Source organism: Ambystoma mexicanum, chromosome 2q (genome assembly GCF_040938575.1).
Source record: "Ambystoma mexicanum isolate Mex_15411 chromosome 2q, UKY_AmexF1_1, whole genome shotgun sequence".
NCBI classification, from domain to species: Eukaryota; Metazoa; Chordata; class Amphibia; order Caudata; family Ambystomatidae; genus Ambystoma; species Ambystoma mexicanum.
This window is the reverse complement of record NC_090924.1, coordinates 319278398-319304128: the sequence shown is the minus strand read 5'-3', so window position 1 is coordinate 319304128 and position 25731 is coordinate 319278398. Positions and strand designations below refer to the sequence as shown.

General features: G+C 44.3%; 1 protein-coding gene across 2 annotated transcripts in view; it reads right to left on the bottom strand.

Moving 5' to 3' along the window:
• Window positions 1-25731, bottom strand: part of LOC138569372 (testis-expressed protein 2-like) — a 436050-nt gene that overhangs the window by 187583 nt on the left and 222736 nt on the right. For both annotated transcript variants that reach the window (XM_069647296.1, XM_069647297.1), the window contains exons 3-6: window positions 22199-22399; window positions 18953-19280; window positions 10015-10256; window positions 2287-2433 (exon numbers count right to left, since the gene is read on the bottom strand). In XM_069647296.1, coding sequence (XP_069503397.1) covers window positions 2287-2433; window positions 10015-10256; window positions 18953-19280; window positions 22199-22399 — 918 coding nt within the window. The remainder of the gene's footprint in view (window positions 1-2286; window positions 2434-10014; window positions 10257-18952; window positions 19281-22198; window positions 22400-25731) is intronic.

Below are 25731 nucleotides of genomic sequence, written 5' to 3'. Positions count from 1 at the left end.
AGTGAGTCCTTGAATTGCTCTCTCGTTGGTATCCACTCTTTCTTGCATTTTACTCATGTCCCTTTTGATGTCCTGCAGAGCGATCGCCAAGTCTTCTCTCATAATTTCCATTTGTCTTTGGACCTTGTCAGCAATTTTGTCACCAAAATCATTGAAGTATTGTTTTAGGAATGACTGGGTTACCATTAGCTCTTGTTCTTCAAGGAGATGTGGCCCCTCGTGCGCCGTTTGTTTCTGGCTCTGCTGCGTGCCTTGGGGGGAGGTCAGGTCCTTACTCTACATCTTCTGTAAATTGCCTTCTTGGGGTTTCTTAGCTCCTTTCAATGGCGGTGGTGGTTCTTTTCCCCTGGTTTTGGACATGTTGACGCTCCTCCGGTCACCGCCGCTTCTCCAGGAGAGTTCCTCCTCCTCCCCTGTACCTCCTCTGGGAGTTTAAATTACCAGATGTTTCCCCTTTGTAAACTATGCAAGGGGAATTGGTTTATGCAATGCAGTCCCGGGCGTCCAGGGCTCACTTGATGTAGTGGGCTTGATCGTGGCCTGATCACTTTCCTTTTTATGGAGCTTGTCTATGTTGCTGGGCGCTCGGACCAGCCGTAAATCAGGATGTATGCCAGTACGTTCTGAAAGAATTTTGCCGCCTGGCTAGTTCGCTTTGATCAGAGGCCTTATAAGGTCTGACTGCTTGCTCTTAGAGGTTTTCCACTTCTCTTGTTGTTTCCGGGGGCCTTTATGTGCCCTGCACTTTCCTCTTTGGGTTTCACGCTCCTCTGTGATGGTCGGCCCGCAGATCTTCATGCTGTGTTCCCGGTTTGTTTTAAATGCAGCATCTCTCAGCTTTGACCACAACCCGTGCGGGTTCTAACCATCCTCCTCCTCTCCCCTGGGGTTGTTTCTTCCAACCGTCGCTTCTCTGGGCCCTCCTCAGTTTACCGCTTTAGCTGTATCAGTGCGGTCGGGCCAGCGAGGGGTTTTCCTGCGGGATTCTTCATTGCTTTCTTGGTGCGGCTTTACGCCCGGCTCTCTTGGGAGTGGTTCTGCTTTCCCTCTGCTGGATTCATCATCCGACTCAGGGCAGCCAGGTTCCTCTGCAGTGGGTGTGCCTTATAGTATGTTTCCTCCTCGTCACCTCATTTTGTTCTTTGGTGGATCCGCCACTGATGGGATGGGCCAGCTTGCGGCAGCCTCCCGCGTCCAACGTCAGTCTTTTCTTATGGGATTGGAGAGTCAGGAGCCCCTCCTGTTTAACTTTTGGTTATATAGGGTGATGCACCCGTGGAGGGCATTTAACGCTCTATAATTCGGCTTTCCCGGTCCCGAGGTTCAGGAGAGAATTGATTACGGTGCTCTCCTAACAGCGGCCATCTTGGAATCTTTTGTGTCATTTTTGATGCCGTTTTCACATTATTTTCCTTAGTGAAAATAAATTTACAATCTGACAAATTGTGAATATTATAACCCCATTTTTGTGGTATCCTTGTGCATGGATGCAAAATGTAACATGCATAACTGCATGAAAGATTGCATAAGATTTCAAATGCCAACTATCTACTTCACCAACGCATTTAATAAATCACAGACTTTCTTATTGGACTAGCGTTGAATTTAATAATTGCATTTATCAAGTTTATCCAAGATTTTAAAAATGATGGAAGTCACATATAGTTGATTTACATGCCAAAAACATGGGTGCAAAGGTTTTGGTGGCCTAGCACATGCACCCCAAAATGTTTGGATACTAAAAGAGTTTCTAAGTTACCGAACATGATCCATTTAGAGCATAGTAGGTCACCTAAGACAATGCGTAATGATCTGGAGGATCATGGGATCATAATGTGTGTAAAGTGCATGCCAAGTGATGAAAGTGGGGAATGCAAAATCTCTTATGTGTTGCCACGTTCTGCACTACATACAGTCTCCTTCTCTGTTCAGGTAGAAGCTCTCCATGCAGCCGGGGCAAATTACAATTAGGCCAAACGATTCCTGCTCCCAAATCCCCTGATCGCTAGTATTTGTAGAGCTCTTATGAAAAGGGTTACCAAAAGGCTCATTGATTTTCTTTGGTTAGGTGGCCAGCAGCCGTTATTAAAGGAATTCTTCCAAGAACCACATGTAGTGCCTCCACCTGACAGGGTGGCAATCATCATGGTAGTATTTTGGATGGCCTTTGCTAGTCTCTGAGATTTGGGGAGCTATCTGGCAGGGTCATTGCCTCGAGGTTATAAACAATGTATTTTGTTGTGGCAATGGTGATACCAATTGACGATCACCCGTGAATCACCTTACCTTGATCTTACTTAACTTTTTCTGAATTTTGTTGGCCACTTGGTCTGCCCAATATTTTTCTCGCAGGAAGTCCCAGAAAATCCGGCCAATCAGCGCATTGATCCAAGCCATGTAGGGATCACTGTTTGCATGTGCTTCCGATAGTGACTGTAACAAGAAAATAGGCAGGGTGATAATGTTACAAGAAGACAGACAGGGACATGAGCACATATTGGAAAGGTCCTGTATTGGAAGGATTTATTGTAATGGACTTCTCTGATCATGCAAATTTGGCTTCATTAAAACACAAAATATATTCGCATTGCTATCATTAGGATTCAATGACGCAGTTCAGAAAACAGTGTTGGTACAATAACAACACTGTTTGCTAATGGGAATTAAGATAATTATGTAAATTAACAACAGGCATCTAAGCTATGGAGAATCCAGAGTAAGGAGAAAGAAATCGACTAGATTAAGACAAGGACAACATTTATTCTTGAAAAACGAATTTGTGTTAAACGTTTTTGTAAAGCGTGCGGTCACCCAAGGGTATCTTGACGCTAGGAGAAATAACACAGACAGCTTCAGACAACACTAAGTATCAGAAGAAGTAGTTTTTAACCAACCTTCTAGAGGCTAAATAGTTTGAAGTATTCTTTATGTCTAGCGGGAGTTCATTCCACAGATATGCCGCAGCAGTGGAGAAGGCTCGCCCACCAACACCGCCCCATTTATATCTTGGGATCACTACACAGCCTGCAGAGGCTAAGCGGAGATCCCGGCTAGGACGATATCTACTAAACTTAGCTTTAAAGTACTCAGCTCCCTGGTCGGGGAGGGCGCGATGAACAATACAAACACCCTTGAACTTAACCCGTTGAGCCACTGGTAACCAGTGAAGAGCTTGGAGCACCGGAGTAATATGTGCACCAAAAGGGGAGCCAGTAGCAACCTGTGCTGCAAGATTCTGCAAACGCTGTAGACGTTGTATCTGACCCTTAGGTTGGACCAGCTATAGTGAGTTGCAGTAATCTAAGCGTGATAGCACGAATGCGGCCACCACCGGGGGACGAAGTGAGAAAGGAATCATAGGGAGAACCTTGCTAAGAATCTTATACTGGAAATGACCAGCTTCACAGACTGCGGTAATCTGTTTGTCCATACTAAGTGTAGCTGAGAGGATAAGCGCTAGATTTTTCACCTTGCACACTGGAACAGGTAAGGGACCCAGAGAAACAGGCCAGAAGGAGGACACCCAAAGTGTAGGATCAGGGGGACAGCCCACCACCGTCACCTCAGTCTTATCACCATTCAATTTGAGCCAATTGCAGTTCATCCATTCTCCCACGGCCGCCAGACACTCCCTCAAGCGTGACGACACCTCAGCCTGATCAAGGTCTAATCTAATCAAAATCTGGATGTCGTCCGCACATGAGTAGCATCTGACACCGAAGGAGCGGACCATACATACAAGGGCCCAGATATAGATGTTAAATAAGATTGGGGATAAGGAGGAGCCTTGAGGGACTCCACAATTGAGGTGACAAGAATCAGAGAGGAAAGGTGGCATAGAGAGGGTCTGAGTATGGTCCTCCAGGAATGACGTGAACCAGGCCAGCACTTGCCCAGATATACCAAATTGGGCCAGACAACAAGATGGAGTGGTCAATCGTATCAAACAACGCTGAAAGATCAAGCAGTATAGGGCGCCCACTCCACCTGGGTCAACCTGCCTGGCCATGTCATCCTGGACGGCGACCAGTATACTCTCAGGGCCCCTACCCAGACTGAACCCAGACTGAACAGGGTCTTAAAAATTAGAATATTCCAGAAAAGTCAAAAGTAGGGGCGACACCAATGATTCAAGACGCTTAGACAGAAACAGAAGAAGGGAAATTGGGCAGACATTAGATGGCACAGCAGGATCAAGAGTGGGTTTATTAAGAAGGGGAACAACTCTGGCAGACTTAAATTCCTGAGGAATCATCCCTAATTGAAAGGAGCCATTAATAGCAGTAGCAATCTCCGAAAGAAGTTCCGGAGCAATATCCTTCATAACCCATAAAGGAATGGCACCCGAAGGGAAACAGGATTTCATTTTTAGAATAGCACTAAGAACAGACTCTTCAGACGGTCAACCATTTCTTAGCAGGAGAGTGAACCGGGTTAACATGGGCACGAGTATTAGGTGTAGTGGTGGAGGCTACAGTGGGTGACACAGAAATATTATGTCGAATGGTATCGATTTTTTAGATAAAATACTGAGACAGAGCATTACATAGCTCTTGAGTAGGAACAGCCTTGGGAGTCAATTTCTCTGATGAAGAAAGCCCCTTAACCGTTGAAAAGAGGGTTCTAGGCTGGCACAGAGAGGACTCATTAGTATTTGCATAATAGAGAGTTTTAGCTGCTTTGATGGTAATAGAATAGGCAGCGGAGCAGGCTCTATATTGTATTTTAATTGCTGGGTCATGATCTTTTCGCCATTTGCATTCCACTTGCCACAGTTTGAGGCGAGCATCCTTCGCTATATCCGTGAACCAAGGTTCAGATGGTAATCTGCGTGGTTGGAGTAGACGGAGTGGAGCAGCTACATTCGCAGCTTCCACAAGCGACTGAGCAAAAACAGACATTGAGACGGGCGGAGCCGCGCTGCATTTAGTCCTAACTGAAGTAATCATACTAAGAGTATTGACAGTCCGCCAAGATCGTTGCCATATTTTACTTACTGGTATCGTCACAGATTTTATATCTGTTTTCCTCCAGCAACAGACTAAAAAATGGTCAGACCATAGAATAGGGTCAATCGATTGAATTGTCAGAAGGGATTCTTTAGAAAAAATAAGATCTAGCATATTACCTAATTCGTGTGTCGGGCTTTTAACTAGCTGATGCAGGTCTAAATCAAGCAGACTGTCGGCAAATAATTCTAGTTTTGCCGGTCTTGGAAAGCTGAATTTCAAATTGAAATCGCCCAATACAACTAGATTAGAGTATTGCATCTGGAGGTTGGCTAATAGATCAGGAAGACCGTCCAAAAAGATGGTATGAGAGCCAGAGGGGCGATATACCAATAGAACATGACATATTGTAGTAACTGAGAATGACCATCTGAAAAGGAGGGCTTCCATAGGGAATACATGGGTACAATCAAGTTGGGTAACTTTATATGTATCTTTATAAATTACTGCCACCCCACCCCCATGAGAAGATGACTGGCGATCAGCCCGCAGAACACAAAACCCTGTGGGTATCGCCTGTACAAGAGAGGGGGCAGAACTCTCTTGGAGCCACGTCTCGGTGAGGCATAGGAGCGCAGGATGACGTTCCTCAAGCAGAGTTTTAATCTAAACTGAGTGCGCCAGGAGCGAACAAGTATTTAATAATAATATCAAGGGATAATCAGGGCTATACTGCACTTGGGGCTCCAACCTGATGGAAATATGGTTGTTGCGGGAGCAAGCGCACACATAGGCAGTTTAGAAAAACATATCCGTCCCTGCTTCTCCATGGCCGCGACACGGACATGCACAGACAGGCACGCCGCCAGCATGCCGAAGGCTGCGTGCCCGTCTGGCCCATCCGCTGCGCTGACTATGACCAAGGCACGTAAATGCCGGTGTGTACTTCAGTAATAAGAGCACCTTGTGCGAGAAAAACATTTTTCAAGTACAAACTTTACATAAAGTAACAAACTCAATACTTGAAGTAAACATGTGATCAGACTCCTCCTTGCAGTACATGCATATAATTATCGTTCAACTCTTGACACAGCCAAAACGTGTTTCCAACTGTCCAGGACTTCAGCCCTACAAAACCTGGGCAAGAGACCGAAAGGATCTACATTTACAGGTCCATTAAAGAGCAGGGCAGCTTTTCCTACCGGCTAAGGCCTGTTGACACTAACTCAACCTAAAAAAGAAGCCAGTAAAACCAAGAAAACCTATATTCATCTGCATGATCAACTCAGGTTTTACACTGATTAAATACACTTATTTTTTTTACCTAGAAATATCATGCAAAGAACTTAATTCGGGAAGCTTAACGTGCAACTAATTAAGCAAGACTTGAAATGGAGACCAGAAGGGCTTGAAACATGTGTTGGCTGTAAAAAGAAATGACCCATGAACAAGTGCACGTACCAGAGGAAGGAGTCTGGTCAGGGGCTCCTATTGCACAGGTGCACAATATGAGTCGAGAGCTATAGGTCGATGTAAGCTGTATCTCAAGTGTGGAGCATTGGTTGCCTCCATTTGAACCCTAAGCATTGGCACGCAGCCATTAGAGTTCGGAAGAATATAAGTGCAGCATATTTTGGGTTTAGCAACCAATTACTTTTCATGAGACTTGACTTAAGCTTTTATTCTTTAGCTGATGGTCGTTGCTTGATCAATATGGAAGACACAATCTGGAAGGCAGTTCTGGAGACTGTGCGTCATTACCTGAAAATTACTCCCAGTGGCACTTTGGGAGAGGTAATAGGAAGGAGGACCTGTCAATAAAGACATTCTAAGAAAGCTGAAACACCGGAGCATGCTGGGGCGCCAAGGAGAGTGCATGACCACTAGTAGAGCTGCAAACAGTCAGTGAGGGTCAGAATGGTGTCCAAAAGCCGACATGGGAGTGAGACACCACAACGAAGGGTCAATAGCGAGAGATGGGGGAACGCCAGATGCCGGGACCACATTAACCTGCCAAGTTTTGCTTGGGCTTGGCGGTGTGCGAGAGAAACTGGTTGGTGGCAGGAGTAAGTGGCGTGAGGCGGAATGACAGCATTTTTTAGGTACTCGCTGGAGTGGGAAGGGAGACACCCAGCTAAATCCCATGGGATGTAACGGAGATATTTGAGGAACGTCTCAGTGCAACCAAGTGCAAGGGACATGTCTGAGGAAAACCACAGGGGACTCAATTGAGAAAGGCTGCTGGTTGGTACAAGGTGGAAGGGCTGCATGTTGGAACCAATTCAGCAAACGATAAAAAGAAGAAAGGGTGTGTGTGCTGGAACCGGGAGAGAACATTCCCCCAGAGCCAATTGAGAAACTGATTAAAGATAGAAAGCCAATCTACTGCAAATGGGAGAGAACGTTCCAAGAAGCAACTGAAAAACGGATAAATAAGGGAAATGGCGCAAGTTATATATGACAGAGAACGTTCCAAGGGCCAATTGAGAAACTGATATAAGAGGAAAAGGCTGCATGATAGACCCAAGAGAGGGCACTCCTGAAGACAAGGGAGAAATTAAGTATAAAGGAAACAGCTTCATGCTGGGACTTCACGCAAAGTTCCTGCGCCCACAAAAGAGAACATTCGCAGAGAAAGAACTTCATGTTGGGAGTGGAAGTTCGAGGTGCCAGATCCATTAAAAAAGTGAATTAGGCATAGAAACAACTGCATTCTGGGACTGGAAGGCAAACATTACCAGAAACATTAAGAAAGTTACAGCGAGAGAAAGAGCTGTGTCTTGGAACCTTAGAGCAAATTCCCTAGAGTCACCACTAAAGTGATTACTAGGACGGCTGCTGCATGATGGGACCTAAAGAAAACGTTTCCAGGGCCACTATAATAGTGATTACCAAGGGAAACTCTGCTCGCTGGGACTTGAAGGCTGTGTCACGATAGGTTCAACTATAAGGTGCCAGGGTGCTTTCTCTAATAGGAAGTCTGTCTCCCTCTGCGTATCCACTTTGAATAAATTCCCAGGCAAATAGTACCCAGCCTGCTTCCTTGCTCTCATTGTAGTATCAGGACTATAGCGTCCAGCTCGTTTCCCTTCCCCAATCTTTGTGTTCCGGTAAATAGTGTTCAGCTCGCTGTTTGCAGTCCTTCCAGGGTTATATAGTCCCTTGCTCACTTCTTCCTGCTGCAAGGGATATGGTACTCCATCCACCCTTAAGTGATAAAGTGCCCAACCCGCTCTTCAGAGATACTCTGCCCAGCTAACTGTTCAGGGATATGACACCCAGCTCAGTGTTTAGCAATCCTTGCCCTTTAAAGGGTCTCAGGCGTTGCAGCCTCTCATGCATCTCAGCCCTCTAAGAACAAATAGCTTCCCAGGCTCCAAAGCTTCGCCAGGCCCTCCAGGTCCATCACTTCTGCATGCTGGCCTAGTCACACCTAGCACAAACAAAGGGGTGATGGCTGGAAGGTTTACATTTAATCTTAAACCTTTGGCAATTGCTCTGGGCAACTCTCCAGACCATCGTTCTTCGCCTGCCAAGACATTACAAAAAGGGGAAAGACCATATGCGAATCAGACCTGGTCCCACCCCCAAAGTGGCAGCCCAGCCCAAACTGCTAGGTCACATCCTTTCTGCACGAGACCACAAGCATCCCCAAACATGTTGCGGTATCATAGTCAAACCCAGTCCTTGATCCTCCTGGAGTCTGGTTGGTATGCTCGCCGTCCTGATGACGTCCTTTCCCCTGGCTGATTGCTTCCCCTGTTTCCCTATCTCTTTACTGCTTCATAGATGCCTCACCTTCATGCCTCAATCTACTATGCCCCTGACGTGATTATGTTCTGGTTTCTGTTGTGTAGTGCCTCCGGACAGACTTGGGGGTTCTGCAGCAGTCTGAGACTTCAGAGGCCTCATGGCCATCTTTGGTCCAGGTGGAAGTCCTGCTTCTTTCTCTCAGGCTCAGCTCTACTCTGGCTGCTGGTGACCCCTTTGAAGCCCTTGCTATTTCCTGTACTGTAAATCTTCTGGTTAGCCTGGGGAGCGCTCTTGGATCCCCTGGTGCTGTATCACACATTGCATAATTCTCTGTACTTTCTCCTAGTCTGTGGGTCTGATTGGCTTCACGTGGCATCACATGACTCCCTTTGTCTAATAGATTCTTCAAGTGCCAGCCAGCACAGACACACATCTACACCTTTATTGGAATGGATCATGTTTTCCACTCAGAAATTCCATCAACACACTGCCAGCAGTTAGCGGATTGCAAAATGCCTGTTTTTATAATTGTTCTTTTCTAACACACCTAATACCAGCAAGTGGTTTCTAAGCACGGGATCGGAATTCGAACCTGTGCTGCACTGCATTTTCTTGCTTCCAAGACAAACGTGTTGCCCCTGAGCTATCCTTCCTCCCCAAATGTCAACCCTCATAAATCTGGTGTCCAAGTTTACTGCATAAAATAAAAGACATATTCATCTGCCCTGCACAAAAATGCCTCCCGAAATGTCAGTGCAAAGCACCGGAGGAGAGAAGGAGCGGCAGGCTCGAATTTGAAAGAGAAACACATTATTTAATTTAATAGTATGTGCAAATGAATATAAAGCAGGCACATTCTTACTGGCATGGTTTTTAATGAGATCGCTCAGGCATATTTTGGAAATATCTTGCAGAGATCATGTATGTTTGTAGACTGTAATCATAAATAAAATGTTTTGTCGATGTATCAGTAAGTGGATTTATATTTCGAGACCAGAAGATGGATATAGTAGTTTACTTTTGAGAAATAATCGTCCAACTAGCCAGAGCAATGGCAAGAGCAGATGACCTCAAACATAAAGATGATGGGGGTTATTTACCAAACAGTGCAGTCATCCAGGTAAGGATCATTGGGAAGATTAATTCAGCAAGCTAAGAAAAGCAGGCGTGCTAATGACTAATTTGTGATTTGCTGTATAAGGAAAAATGCATCTTCTCCTAACAGTTGAGGATCCTAAAGTGGATGGCCACCATTTTGACATGTGCTCCTAGTCATTGTTTTACTAGTAATGAATGCATGGGCTCTGCTTACCTTTCTTCTGGTGGTCGGGCTGCTGCTTGCACTGAGACACGGGCTTAGAAGGGGGCTTGAAGTCTCCGCTTGGATGCAGCGGGACATGTAGGCTTTATAATCCAGCAGAATCTTCTGCTTGACATTTCCCGCCAAGTCTTTTGGCTTGAAGAGGGCGGGAATATCCTCAGTGCTGCCCCTGCTGCTGCCATTGCTTGGAGCCGTCCTGCCACTGGGACTGGGTAGCTGGTTTGGAAGCAGTCCTGGAGGATGGAAACAAATTGAACGACTGTGAATTCCAATCATAAGGTGTCTGGCCCTCACCCTACATTCCAAGATTCTGTGAGTCCCCAGAGACAGAGTCTTGATTTCTACACTCTGTGAAGGTGAGAGTGGGTAGTGACAAGGATGGTTTTCAAACCAGAGCGACCTCAAAAACTAGGTGTTGATAATCACCATCGAAAAGGAAAAATGCCTTCATGTCTTGTCTTACTTCAGTATTGGACAGAGTACAGCACTTCACCTCAGAAGTGACACAACGGCAGAGACAATTACATAACAATTCCAACAGCTAGGGAATTTACTAATGCTGTCCAGAAAACGTAAAAACAGCAAACATTTAGCAAATCAAACGTGTTTAAAACCAAAGTACACACCTATGGATTACAATAAACAAATAGTACTAATGTTGGACAATGTGGGGCACTAGAGGGTGACACTGTGAGACGGCAGGCATGTAAGAGTGAAAATGTAAATGACAGTCTAGACTCTAGACGAAGAGGCACCTCTTACTGAGAATCAGAAATGATGATTCCACACTCTGTTTTGTCCATCTAGCCTAGACAGGATATGGCCTGCTGACTCTGCTGACCTCCTCCAACAGGAGCAGGAAGAGGGCTGAGCTGGAGAACTCAGGGGGGTGCTTGAACTGTGCTAGATGGATTCCTAGGGTGAACTGCTTGCTGCTTCTTAGTAGATTTTGGTAACTATGCTCTGCGCTGAAGTATGTGGAAGGGACAAAATCCAGATTTGGTTGAATCTGGCATGCTCTTTCGTCCTCATGGCCTTTAATGTTCACTTCAACTTTAAAGATTAACTCTTATTCGCTTTCATGTTTATTTGGACAGAGAAGCCACTAGGAGGTTTGCTAAACGTTTGAATTCATGATAAAACGAGTATTATAAATGTTGAAATATGGTTACATTGCGAATGCTTCCTAAGTACCCAGCAATGCACACATGTACTTGGGGTTGGGGGTTGATTAGGATGTATATGCTTTTAGCCTTTGAATGGCAAGCAGCCATTTTTAGAAGCATCTAGAAAACATAGCACCTGGAAGGCTAGCTGTTAAGAGCCAGGCTCATTGGGCAATACATGGAATAGTTCCAGGAAGATGTTTGCTTACGCCTGAGCACTTGATGGGCGAGGTATTAGGCTTCTTGAGACATAAGACTGGCATTATTCCAATGTTTTACTGTTCTCCTAGGAGAGAACAGTGCATGCATTTCATGCAGCATTAATCGATGTGATCTAATTCAATATAGCTGACGGAGCTAAAATGGACTAACACGTACGAATTATTACGAAATATTAGAAATCTATTGAATCTGCAAAGTCGAAAGGGGACATTTTATGGTAGCACTATTACAACTCTAAGCTTGCATTAGATAAGAAAGCGTGGGCATTTAGAAATGAACAAACTGCTAGAAGCAGCAGACTTAAAGCCAGACATTGCCTGCCCCTCAAATATAAACTCCCTACTCACGAAGTCAGACCAGTAGCCAGAGAGCTCCAGAAAGCTACATTTATAAGATTGATACCTGCCAAGTGTAAAGTCTGAAAGCGATTTTGGATTAAAACAAGTGTCAATCTTGCTTTGCTACCTGTAAAGCAAGATGGACACTTGCAACGCACGCGCACACTCAGGACGTGGTGAAAGGAAAGCAGGAGGGCAAAGGTCACGACATGTGCATGATGTGATGCAGGGCTGGCTGAAAACACTCATCGGCAAGCGGGTAGAAACCGGTACAAATACTAAATATTGATCACTCAAAGCCATACTAATAAAGAAGTAATCAATTCTGGAGAAAGAATCATGAACAGGCGAATGAAAGGAAAACTCTTCTTAACCATGATGAAGTTCCCTCCATATATCAATAAGATTGTATTTGAACACAAATGTCCTGAGTTCCTCACTAATCTTCTCATTATAATATTTACACTCTGATCTACGATCCTTCTTACTATCCATCACTAGATTAAAGTCACCACCCAACACTAATGAATCACCCTCCATACCATCCAACAAAAGGCTCAATTGATCAAGAAAAGAAACAGCTCACGAGCATGGCGCATACACAGATCCAAATGTCATTTTTTTCCCATCAAGGAGCACATCAAGTAACAGGATTCTACCTTCCCCATCCATAACTGTCTTTTCAATCTTAAACAACAAGCCTTTCCTAAACAAGATACTTACCCCTCTAGATTTAGAATCATAACAATTCGAGACCACTCTAGAATATTTCGAGTTGGCTAAGTAATTTTCAGTTTGTTCGTCCAGATGAGTCTCTTGAAGAAACACTACATCAGCACCACTCCTCCACAATCTTGCTAGAACCTTGCGTCGTTTCACAACATTCCCAATCCCCTTAACATTCCAAGAAACAAAAGTTAACGCAACCATAACTCCCAAATTAGAACAGTATCATAGGAGCAGTAACCATCAAGGTCAAAGGCAGAGTTCCAAAAAATAAAAACAAAAAAGTACATAGACACAACAACAACAAAACATTTAAACGAACAAACAGATAGAAAGTACAAGCTTTGCACAAAAAAACTAGTCCGATAAGCAGCGGACCTAACACATGCCTTATTATATACATCAAGTAAACCATTCTGAACCATACCCACCAGAGACGTATCTCCAACCCAAACCTTATATAAAGTAATTCACAATAATATTCCCCCCCCCAAAATCAATCTAGATCATGTGAATTCCCTTTTTACCACCCACCCCCCACATCCAGATCAGGTAAAAAAGAATATTCCCAGAATCAAATACTGCAAGCCCATTATGACCCCACAACCCAACACACTAATCCCTATCAACTAACCATCACAAACACCTAAAAGATCTAATCCGAACACCGTCTCCCCAAAACCTCAGTACTCCATATATATACAACTCCCCAACCACAAAACTCAAAGCCCATACAAAGGCAACTACTAACACACTATAAACCCACCTTCATGGATTTTGAGTTATTCACTGTAGGACGTGCTGTTTCTCATAAATGATTAATTTTTTAATGTTTAGTGACATTGATACCTTGCCATGCCTAATGACATCATCATGTACGGCCTTTGATTGGAAGTGTCTGTTACCTCTTTACCACTGATTAACTATATGACGACATCCATTTTGTGTTACAATTGTCACAATGTTGGTTGAAAAGTTCTTTAAGATCTGTCCCTGACAATTGATCCAAGTATACATGATTGCGATTCCGTGTCCATGATTGTGATTCTGGTTATCATTTCTAGATCATGCTGTTAAAGTTCTTGTGTCCGCACTTGCATTTACATGCTCCGCACACACATCGCCATACAGTGCCGACAGGGGCACATGTCTCTAGGTTTAGGTGATGTGACTAGTCGTTGTTTTACCTATGACAGCACTTGCAACATGCTGCCTCTCGCAACAAGATTCGATGTCAGCGATTATTGAAGGGCGGGGTCACTGTCCGTCATCAGCCAGGTGCGCACACTTTGGACACAGCGTCTTGCACACTTCGTGCGAGCGCATGCAACACTGCCCATGCGCCTCTCATACACTCTGTCTCTTTACGAGCACTAGCTTCACACGATTAGAGGCCCACGGTGCGCACACGTCTGCTGAGTGCGACGAATAGCTTGCGCACTTTGCTACTCCCTTGCAGTAAGTACCCCTCTGGCCCGCCTCCTGGCTTTCGTGGCAGTCGGGCATTGGCCACATCTTTACATGACGCCCCACTGTAGGCGCGCCACCACGGAACCTATCAACGCGATCCATGGGCTTGATTACCCATGGTTGCCTAGTTTACGGTTTCATTTACACAGCCCTTTTCCGCGTTCAGAGCGGACGCCGCGCCTCTCAGCAGCGACGAACACTTCGATTCACAGAAGTTAGTTCGATTCGTGTCAATGTTTTGGGGGTATTTTGGAAAGCTGACCATACTTGCGTCTATATAGCAGTCGCTTCCTCCATCATGAGCATTTTTGGCTCTTGTAACACACGTTTGTTAGTTACGCCGTTTTGGGATACTCATGTGCTTTTTTCCGTACTGGTGTTATGGGTCATTTTAGAATACTCATCATGTTCGCAACTTTGTAGTTGTTACATGTACTAATATGAGCTTTAGCAACGCAGTTTGGCTTACCCATGTGTTTGATTTAAACACAGGCGTTGTCACTGTTGGACAATCTTGCTTAGCAGATACCATCTGCAGGAATTGTCTTCACCTTTATCAACTTTGAAAACATTCCTTACCGTTTGAGGTAAGATTCTACCTTTTTTCCGTCTTATTATATATGACATTAGGATCTGTACAAATTCACTTACAGCCCCTCATATGTCGTTACAGGTACACACTTGTTTCCCTTACGACACATTCAATGCCGTCTAGACATCTATACTTATGATGGATTTGCTCGCTTACCCTTGCACTGGATAAGTCTTTGGTAAGAATATAGCTCCTCTAATAGGGAGCTTTTTCCTTTGTTATGCAATGAAGCATCCAGTAGGAGCTTATTGAATTATCATTTTATATTCGAGGTCACCTTTCCACTCACTACACTCCATTTGTTGTTTTTAGATAGAGATCCCGGGACTACCATTGGTTCCATCACACGTCCTGATGAAGGCCTGTCCACCAAGCTGCACTTCACAGCTCCTTTAGGCCGAAACACTGTTGTGTCGATGTTAAACACCACCTGAACAATGCACAATCTTAGCATTGTGGTTTTTCTTTATGATTTACTGTATATATGTTCATGAAATTAAGTTTATGTTTGTTCCTGTGACCGCACAAGTGTTATAATCGAACAAGAGTAACATTTTGCTGTTGTTGTTGTTTGCATTGAGATCCAGTTCTGTCCACTGGATAATACTTATTTGTATTGTGTTCTCAAACACTCTGGGTGCTCTATCCCTATCAGTTTTTATCCAGATGTTATTAAAACACATTTGTGAAAAAAAATGTATTTCCAGTGACTGTGATATATGTTCAGAATGCTGGAGTGGTGTGACATCTCACCCTGAAATTTTGTTTTTGTTTATTCGAATATACCTACCTGGGTTTTTCAGGGCTTTGCCAGGTGCCCTAATATTTAATCTAGATGTAAATTGCCTACATATTTTAAAAAAATAATAAAAAGTATAGTGTGGTTCTTGATTTGAAATGAAGGTGCCAGGAGTATGTTGAATTCAAGCAAATGCTGTGCTTGCGTTCAATGCTAAAGGTATTTTATCTTTCTTTGATGAATAATGCATGCTTGTATTAGCAGATTAAACATGAATAATTTCCTTAAATAGGAAAATATGGGATTGTTAAATAAACACTAGTAACTAGGTTCACTGGATCTAAAGGAAACCTACTAAAACAACTGTTGTGGATGGTAAATTCATGCACGGCGATGAAGGAAAATGTTCTGTTTGCTCCAACAGCATAGACCCAGCCCTTCCTTAGAGTCTTGCCTTCTATTTCTTTGCCCTTTAAGAGCCAGCACAGCTCTTGGGGGAGGTCTACCTGTCTGCAGGAGTGTAGCCGAGGCACTAGCTGGGATATAACCAATAGATTACATGATAGGCTGACTCGGGTGGGACCTTGTTGGACAGTATTCCCAGTCACACCCCCAGAATGTCAGGTTCTTAACAACCTGTCTTCCAGATTTCACCTAAAGTAAATGCTGGTGCGCATTGGCACTTACTGCCTATTAGCATTTATGATATGGCAGGTTACTTATAACACACGTAATACCCAGAGGTTTCTAAGCAAGCGCGGACTCGAACCTATGTTGCTCCGTGTCGTCTTGTTTCCAAGGCGAGCACATTGCCCCTGAGCTATCCTCCCTTCATGGAGGTTAATCCCACAAATCAAGTTGGTGCGATCATGTGCTTTACCTAACTGTATAAAACTTAGTTCCAAGCAAGCTATTGGCTATCAAGGTTTCACTCCTATTTCTTTCTTTTCACTGTCCGCTCCCTACATTACCCTGACATTCTAAATAAATCACTTACCTTAAATAATGTTGCAGCACCATGGTCGTATGACCCTTTCATTCCCTAAATCTGTGCCTTTCAAAGTCGCCATGAAAATGGAAGAGGGGATTTTCCTGGAGCCCCTGTCTCTGTTTTTATGGTGGCCAATGTTTTTGTCTTTTTTTGCTTTTGGTGGAAAATTTGGAATGTGGGCCTAACCGTAATCCATTTACTCTCCTCAAACCTATTGCCATTAAAACTCTTGATGTTTACCAGTGGGGGATAATGGTGGAAACCCCTCTGTGGAAGGATGTACCATCTGCTAACGGCCCATAGTCATCAATAATGCCCCTTGCTTCTCTGTGGCTGTTAACGCAGCTGGAGGGCCTCAAAAAAACAGTGCTGCCTCCCACTACAGGATTTATCACAGAAGCTGCTGCTTTTTTCCTAACACCCACACAAGTGCATGATACGAGACCAATACCAATTTGTTTTCGTTGGCCATTCCCATGGATCCAAGGAAAGGGACTGTTTTACTGCGGGAAGTTTCTTATGATATGGTGGCGAAAGGAGGCTTTCCTAAAGAGCTCTATGCCGCACTTCAACTATCTACCAGGGACTCCAGGTACTGCAGGAAAGGGATGCACTATGTGACTGTATTTCCAACTGTGCTGTTGACATGTACACAGTCATTGCTTGGTCTAACATCTCTGTCAAGGCAAAGTTTATTTTGTTTACTACCCATCTGAGGCTAGTCAAAGTGAATTGCTAGTCTGTCCTCCGTCTTCTTGATTACAAAAACTACAATCCAGAAACTACAATCTCAATCGACACCCATGTTAAAACCTCATGGTGTCACTGAAGTACCATCAGGCTGTTCTGCTGACCTACATCACATGCTCTGACTTCCATGGTCTCTCTGGTTCCAGTTATTTGTTTGAGTGTTTGTTTGTCATGTTTTAAGTGCCCCTTATGCCTCTGGGCTTTTCGTCTCGTGCGATAGAAATACATTAAATAAATGAAATAAAAAATAAAAACACGGGTTGACTCAATCTGAAGGTACTTGTACACCATGGCACAGCAAAGTGATTCTTCACCCCTTTCCTAAGGCTCTCCATTTTGACACAGGCCTTCAAGGGTAAAGCACCTCTTACTGCCCGGAAAATAAATTCTGTCTGATGATTCCACAGGTACCACAAGCAAGAATCCGGGGCATCCTCTGCCACCTGTCCAGGGTTTGAGAAGATGGCAATCCAGCTGAAAGCTTAACTGTCCTCTCAAACCTTTAATACCAGTGCAGTTTCCTGTTCATTCGCTGGAGGTTTCCTCCTCGGAACATCACTGACTAGTACCTGGTGACTTCATCACAGCTTCTACAACTTCAGAATGAGGAAGGGAATAGTCGGGAATGCATCCTAGTGAGTGAAACACTGCCAGAAGTCCGCTAATGCATAATAATCCATCAAGGTTGGACCGGAGAAGGAAAAGCTTTTCCTTGCAGATTTCTAGCAGAGGGTCTGGGGTCTTCAGTACCCTTTACCATTTGGTCCAGAAATAGGTGTTTTTTACGAGTGCAAACGTTCCAGTAGATTCCGCTTTGGTAAGCCTAAATCTGTCATCTTCATTAGGGAATGTGATTAAGGAATTTGCACAAACCTTAAGTCCCATTTTGCAGCATCTTTGCCCAGAACCTCCTGTCTTGCCTTGCTGCCTCAACATTTGTGGGACAGGCTGTCCAGACCCTCAGTGACCATCAGAGAATGTGGAACGGAGAATGTTTAATATGTGGCTAATCGATATCGCTGTGCCCTCTCTTCATTATTGTTTGTGCTGTTAGACGTAGTATCACTATTAGCGAGCACATCTGGACTGGAAGACCCCGAAGCTAACCTGACCCCAAACCCTTACTCGATAAACCCATACAATCTTATATGAATCCATAAGAACAGCTTTACTTTGTATGTGCATTTACTGGATGTGCTCAAAGGAGGTATTACTTTTTGAATAAAGGTCTCATAGTATAGTGCTTAATTTGGTTCTATGTTGAAATACCAAATGTAAAATACCGAGGCTGAAAAGGGCACGTTTGTTTTCGGGCGAATTTCATAAAGTCCTTTTCTTTTTTTGTACGTTAAAAAAAAAAAATAGGGGGCTGACCATGGCATCCCCCCACATTCCCCCTTCCTTATTTTATTCCCTTACCCCACCACCATCTATTTTTTTGCTTTAAAAAGGCCAACAAAAAAATCGAAATTTCGATCAAACAGCCTCGTTATTTTGTAATACGTTTTATGGGGGATTATGCTTAATGTATCTTTTAGACAAACTCTAGACATTCTCTCACGGCAGGAATTTGCTTCTGATATGATCAGTTCAAGTTTTTGTTGGGACTCGATGAATAGCGTGACCCTGTACATGCCCCCCTTATGAACTGCAAGTTTCTCTATTCTCTACAAACCAGAAAAACACACTGGCAATATTTGTACGTATACTCTATTCTTTTGAAGTGGCAAATAGGGACAGAGAGGTATTCCAATTCCTCCAGCGCTGTGGGGTGGGGAGGGGTGGTCTGGGATTACAAACTGAAACCAGTCTTTTACAAGAGCTGAACAGTCAAAAATAGCTTTCTGGTTAGAAAGAGTTAGTTGGCAGCAGCACAGTTCTTTCATGGCGCAGGCACAAACTGAAATGAAACATAGTCCGGGTGCAGTACTTTACCTAATCTGGCTTCACTTCTGCTGGAGCTTTGTTTATCCCTGGGGTTTTGTCTGGAGGCAGCAGACAGGTGCTGGTACCATTCCTCCTTTTCTCGCCCTGTTCTCCCGAACAGGTATACTGGCACCTCCTTGGCATCCCCGGGAGGTTTTATGGCACCCTCTTGTCCTTGCAATGAGCTTTGCCCCTGGCCTTCTTCTCTTTGGGCAAAGGCCTCCCATTCAGCTGCACCCCTGCAGGTCAGATCCTCCTGATTGACAAACACAATGCAGATGGGATACTTCTTGTTCCATATTCTCTTTCGTGCAAGGCCCATCGGGAAAAGAAAGACCTACAGAGTGAATAGAGATATAGACATGAATGTAATGGCTGCCAGCACGCCAGTACCGTAAAGAGTTATCAAAGTCTGCTGGAGCAGATGGGCCGGTTCACAGATATTTGGGTATTTGGGTATCTAGGAAAGAGCAGATAATGCTCTTTTCTTTGATACCCAACACGGACATCCTCTAATAAAATGCAAAATAGCAGGGGTAGCGAAATTGACGTCACATGTATGTTGACATCATAGGAAGTGATATCTCTTAATCCTACTGACATCACATGGAGTGACGCTACATGACCGTTGATCCTGATGCAATTACATGAAGTGATACTGTACATGTAATATACATTAAGCGTGCCGGTCCGGAAACAGCAGCGCCGGTAAGCTTATTGGCACTGTTGTTTCCGGACTGGCACACTCCAACTCTACCAGGCTGATGCCCTCCCGCCCGGCAGGTCAGACCAGCCGGGCGGGACAGCACCCGCCCGCAGAGCTTTCAGGGAAGCACCGGCACCGTTAACAACAGTGGTCCCCATTGTGCTTCCGTGGTCCCCATTCCCATGGGAAAGGGGACTTACAATTTGCTGGAGCCTGACTTTCCGGTCCGCCGGGGTTGTAATCCCACGGTGTTACCGGGAAGTCAGTCGCTGGTAAATATGTACGGGTCCAGAGGCAAACCGCCGGTATCACCAGCACGCTTACCGCCGGACCCGTAATGAGGCCCAAAGACAAGAAAAATTGCAAATAGCAAGTAAAGCAGCTATAATACTAGTTTACAAACCATATTTTAACTAGGGTTCTGCCTTAATATGTCAATAAATGGGTCACTATATGCGAGGGGAAATCCCAGTAGAACCAACCTAGGCTATGTGCAGTGCCTTTAAACATGAGTAAGCTGGTTATGTCAAATTAATGCAGATCTATTCTAGTTTAGCTCCACAGGCCAGGTGTAGTCATCATACGGTACATTTAGCCCCACGCCCCTAGGGGCGCCTTTACATGGCAAATGTGGCCTCGGGTGGCAGAAATTGTGATAATGTAATGTACAGACTCTACTTTGCAGATGCTGCTATGATATACCAAGTGCAGCCTCAAATGTCCCAAAAATGCCATCTAATGCAAGTTAATGCCTCATATGTGCTCACAGTCACCACATGTAAGGTACTCACATATGCTGGTATTGCCTTCTTATGCCAAGTGCAGTTACAGTTGGCAAGGTATAGACTCACATGTCCAGGTGCTGCACTTATTTACCAAGTGAAGCGTCATGTGTTCCCGCAGTGACATACAATGCCAGTCAATGTCTCATGTGCCTGGTAGAGTAACCACATGTAAGGGTCAGCCGCACATGTTCTGGTGCTGCCGTCACATGCTAACTCCAGCCACACATGCCATAGTAATGCCACCTAATGCCAGTTGATACCTCACATGCCTGTTGTCATCAGCATATGTAAGGTATAGACCTGCATGCCTATGTGTTGCATAGTTTGCTTATCTGCAGCAGTAATCTATAAAAACCAAGAATGTCACAGGCCAACTCAACTTCTCTTCTTTTAATGTTTGCATTAAAATTAAATTGAAAAGAATTATATGTTCTAAACAGTCAGTCAAATTTGACTTCCCTTTAATGTTTTGGTTTTAAATATTTGTTCATAACTGTTAAGGGACTCGTCATAGATATGAAGTGGCCATTCTTTAAATGTCCCAAAACCATCTGTGAAGAACTACAGCATGTAATCCTGGTAGAAACATGCTATGCAGAATAGTATCATTATTTTAGATTTATTAACAAAATGTTAATTCCCCTCATTATTCTGAAGAAAGCACTCCTTGAACAAGACAGCCCGTAGTTTCCATCCCAAAAAGGACAAACAAGTTTAATCGTTTCGACCATTATCAGACTTAAAGGTAAAATATAAACGCATACAATGTTGCTGTGACTGTTACAGAGCATGCTGTCTTAAACATATTAATAATTACACCGCAATTTGGGATTCGAACCTGCATGCAGAACAGAGATGCTTGGGCAAGTTCTTACGTCAATGAGCTATTTTACGGCCATGCCATTACGAGTTTGGCAGTAATTCCATCAGCCCAAACTCAATTTCCGATACTGCCTCTTGGTCCAATTTCATTACGGCTAGATTTCAAGTGGCAGTGGGCCAGTGTTAATGCCTCTCCAAGGAGTCCATTGTTGAAGCATACACGATCATCCCTTCCGCCCTTGTTTAAAAGGGTGGTAACTACAGGCTTGCAAATCAGATGGACCTTAAAGATGACGCCCAGAAGAGCTTAGCACAGCCCCAGAGGGACCAGCCTTCCACACCACCATGGCTATACACATGAAGCCAAAGCAGGTCGCAAGAACTTCAGGCAGTCTGGTAAGTACGCTCAGAGAAGCCTCAGCTCAAGTGCACCCTCATTGAAGAGCTCTGGTAGTTCTATCGGGGCTTTCCTGTCTATGGAACCTGGCCGTTCGAAGCCTAGGGAGTGTGTGTGAGGGTATTTACACAGCTCTTCAGCTGCTCTATGAAGGCACCTGCCAAAAAGCAAGGCAAACGGTGAACTTTATAAATACTGCTTAACATAACACAACTCAAAGGGAAAATCAAGTGAAAAATCTACATTCAAAAGCCACCAAAAAATGTAAAATAGTGTTACACATTCACATTTTGATGGTATGCAAAAATATAATTTTTCACCAGTTTCCAGTAGTGTTCAGAGAAACGCGAGATGTTCTTTTTAGAATTTGATATGGGTCCTAGATATCTGAAGAAGATTATAGATAACAATATTGATGTTTGGGTGCAGCGGAAGGGATCAAATGAGAACCCACATAATAAAATCCGTTTTTGTTATATAGGCACACATAAATAAAATCTTATGGCCTCACAAATAAATAAAACCTGTTAGGGTCAATTTTTTACCTTTGCATTGGTCAAGTCATAAGATCGGTGGCTAGTGAAGGTTGTGTCCAGGCTCTCCTCTTCTTGAGTTGCCCGTCGTGGGACATTAGTCTTGGGATAGGAAAGCTTCATGGTGGACCCGTCCAAGGTCACAAACACTGAGTGCGTTAAAGACGGATGATACATCTCTGGATCATAGGAATACATCTCGTTCATCCATCCCTATGAGGAAAATATGAAACAAGGTAAGTTCAGAGTAGGTAAAAACGTACTGCCAGCAAACAAGAGACCTCCTTATTGGTCATGACTCATGGAATATGCATTCAATGTCAGTAAAATGAATCCTCTCCATTTCCCTGGGTCAACTTCCCTGGTCCCAAACCTCACTCATTTGAGGATTTCCCATACCTCCCCAGAAATATACTTTAAAACTTTGTTCTCCTTTGATAGCAGGCCCTCTCCTCCTCATGCCATAACTCCTTACCAGAGACCAAAATGGTATCCTGTAACTGCACATCACAGAAACTACAAAGGTAATTGTGTCAGCTAGGAGTGCTCTGGTACTGGAGATTCTGGGGCACAGAAATCAGCATTCCTTTACGTGGGTGGGTATTTGTCATCTCAATGCCTGGAATTGGTCCTTGGCGGGGTCCATAGCCGATCTGGAAGCGAGGAAGACGAGCCTTGTTTGTTTTTTCTTTACATCATGAGGAGTTGTTATCAACTGTTGTGGCATCATATTCTAATGGCACAAGAAATTTCTCTATGTATTGCTGTTTTATCTTTTGTAAAATTGGTTTTAAAATTATGAATTTTCTATTGTATGGTATGTAATTGGTATGTTTTCTTTCGTGTGAAAAGTGTAATTTAAACTGTGACACACGCAAATAAGTAAGATTTTCAAGATGCGTACCCCCACATGCCTATTCAGAAGAGGAACTGGAAATATCTCAGGCATCTCTTCCAATTCGTGGTTCTCCACTTCAGCCTCATATTGGGATCCAGAATGTTCACTAAAATGATGTTAACAGTGGTGAGCTGGTTACATCTGGATTGTATGTTTCTCCAGCCCCTCCTAGGCCACCTGATGGGTCGTGACCAAACGAGGGCTTCCATACACATTGGCCTGTGTGTTAGGGACTGAGGAGTCTGGGGCTTTTAGTCATCTTCAAAAAGTTAATCATGCTCCTTTCTCTGATCGTAGGGTTCTATAGTTCAATTTACCGAATGACCTTGGTCGGCGTTTCCTTCCAGCATCATGGCAAATCAAATTAAGAAAACAACAATTAACCCTTTTTTCTTCCCACTCAGCATCCGCAAAGGGATTGGTTGACCATCCAGGGTGATCTGGCCGAAACCTTTGATTTATTTGTGTTCCCTGGGACAGAGCTCTCATCATTCAAACCTCTAGTTCCACATCGGGCCAAGCACTGGAACTAGTCATAGTAAGATTACAACTTCCACGTTTTTTTCTCAGCAGATATTGGGGCAGATCTAAATTGGTGGGTAAAGAAGGAGTTCCAAAAAACAGGGGCCCTGCTGGATCATCCTCGAGCATTGATATTGGAAACAGATGCCAGCAGACTGGGATGGGGTACTACTCTGAGTACTCTCTCTACACATGGCAGATGGGAGAACAGCCAGAGTCACCAATTATACAAGTGAAGGGGTTGTCTGCACTTTTCCAGGCCCGTCTTCCTTTCCAGAGCAGAGTAATTGGCCACTGAGGGTTAACCAGTATGGACGAAGGCCTAATGCGATTAACCATTCTCCCCATTACCAGCTTAGGTGCCCACCCGATGGAATGGGAACAATCCCATGTCCTGACCTTACAGGCGGTTCACATTCAGGGGTCTTGAAATGTAGCTGCAGATCACCTGAGTTGGATCTTTTGCCCTTCCCTGGACTCCTGCCCCAGAAAACAAGTTTTCCAGGAAAAATGCAGGTAGTACAGGGTGATACAATCATCTCTTCTCGCTACACTATAATATCAGAATCCTTTACTGTCGGGAGAAGATGCCTTGGTTCTAGAATGTTCCAGATCACTCATGTAAGCCTTACCTCCCAACACTTCGATACCTGTGGGTTTAGGCTAAGTGCAGACTGTAGAGGGCTGAGATAATCTTTGTTGCCCTGAATTAGCCCAGACTCCCTTGATTAATCTTCTTTCAGAGGCAGAAGACGGCACATATTTGATTCTTGGAAATAGCTCCCCATCCTCGTCCTCAAGGATCAAACTCAGGTTGAGAAGCAGCGAATCCTGAGTTTAGGATAATCAAAAGACGCAGCAGATACCCTTCAGCTCTCTAGATGTTTACCCCCCTGGCAGGCTTATGGGATGAATTGCTTCACCTTTCAGGGTGGTTCAGCTCAAAGCAACTCCACTCTTTCTCCTCTCCTCCTTAAGGGTACAGGGAGTTTTTTTTGGTATTTACCTTAAGAATCCAGTAGTTAGCCATTAGGTCTATGTGTCTGACTGGACATAGTGGAATCTGTAGTTGCTAGACTCATGAAGGCTTGCATATTGTTAAACTGCACAGTATCTCCTTGGGACCAGCCCCTGGACCTCGGCGGTTTACAATATGCTCCTTTATATTTCATCCAGGAAGCAGAGATTATTGGTTTTCTGAAGCAAACCTCTTCCTGGTGGCAATACCATCATCTGCAGATTGGCTGATGTAGGTGCTCTGCTCTGTTCCTCCCCTTACTTTAGGGTTCTACTGGAATCTTTCACTCTTAGCGTTGGTCCAGAGTACCGGGGACACCCTCGTTCCTACACACATATTACCTGAGTTAAAACTCTTATTTAGTTCTGATTGGTCCCACAAAGAGAACAAAACACACACATGCAGACTTTCCCAGGTAGCCCCGCCAACTGGGAGGGGAGAATGCCCCAGATAAGAACGCCTGAGGAGATCAGTGGTGTGGGGATTTTAAGGGAATTGTAAGCACAGGAGGAGGAGAAGAGAGAAAGGAGGCTGGCGACCCTTGGTCTGCTGGGATTTCTGCACGTGCTTTCTCTGCATTGATGGGGAGGAGCAGGAAGAGGACGGAAGACCCGCTGGAGAAGCAACAGGTAAGGAGTTGGGGGAGGAGCAATTTCAGAAGGGGGCAGTGACTGGGGCACATGAAGGACGGGCGAAGGCTCGCTGAAGCGAAGGAGCGGGGCCTAGCAGGAGATCGGGGAACTTAATTGCTTACAGCGCCAAACCAAACGTGGGAAATAGGTCTCAAGAAAATTGGCCTGCTGGGAATATACATGGAACCATATGCAAGCATTGACTTGCACTCATAATAAAACAGTCCATGAGGAGGAGAAAAGTCAAAAACCAGCATGGTTAGCTGAGTTCCAGGTCCAACAACTGTTTGGTCACATATGTGGTCGAAATCTGGCTTCATGGAAGTCTGATGTCTGCCCACTGAAAGAAAATAAATAAACAGGAGGAAAAGGAGCAGCGTCATAACAGAATACCCCAGAAAGTAATTTGGGCCAAGGACACAATGTAACACTAAATGGCACATGTTGTGTCCCAGCAGGGGCGAGGTTGATGGGG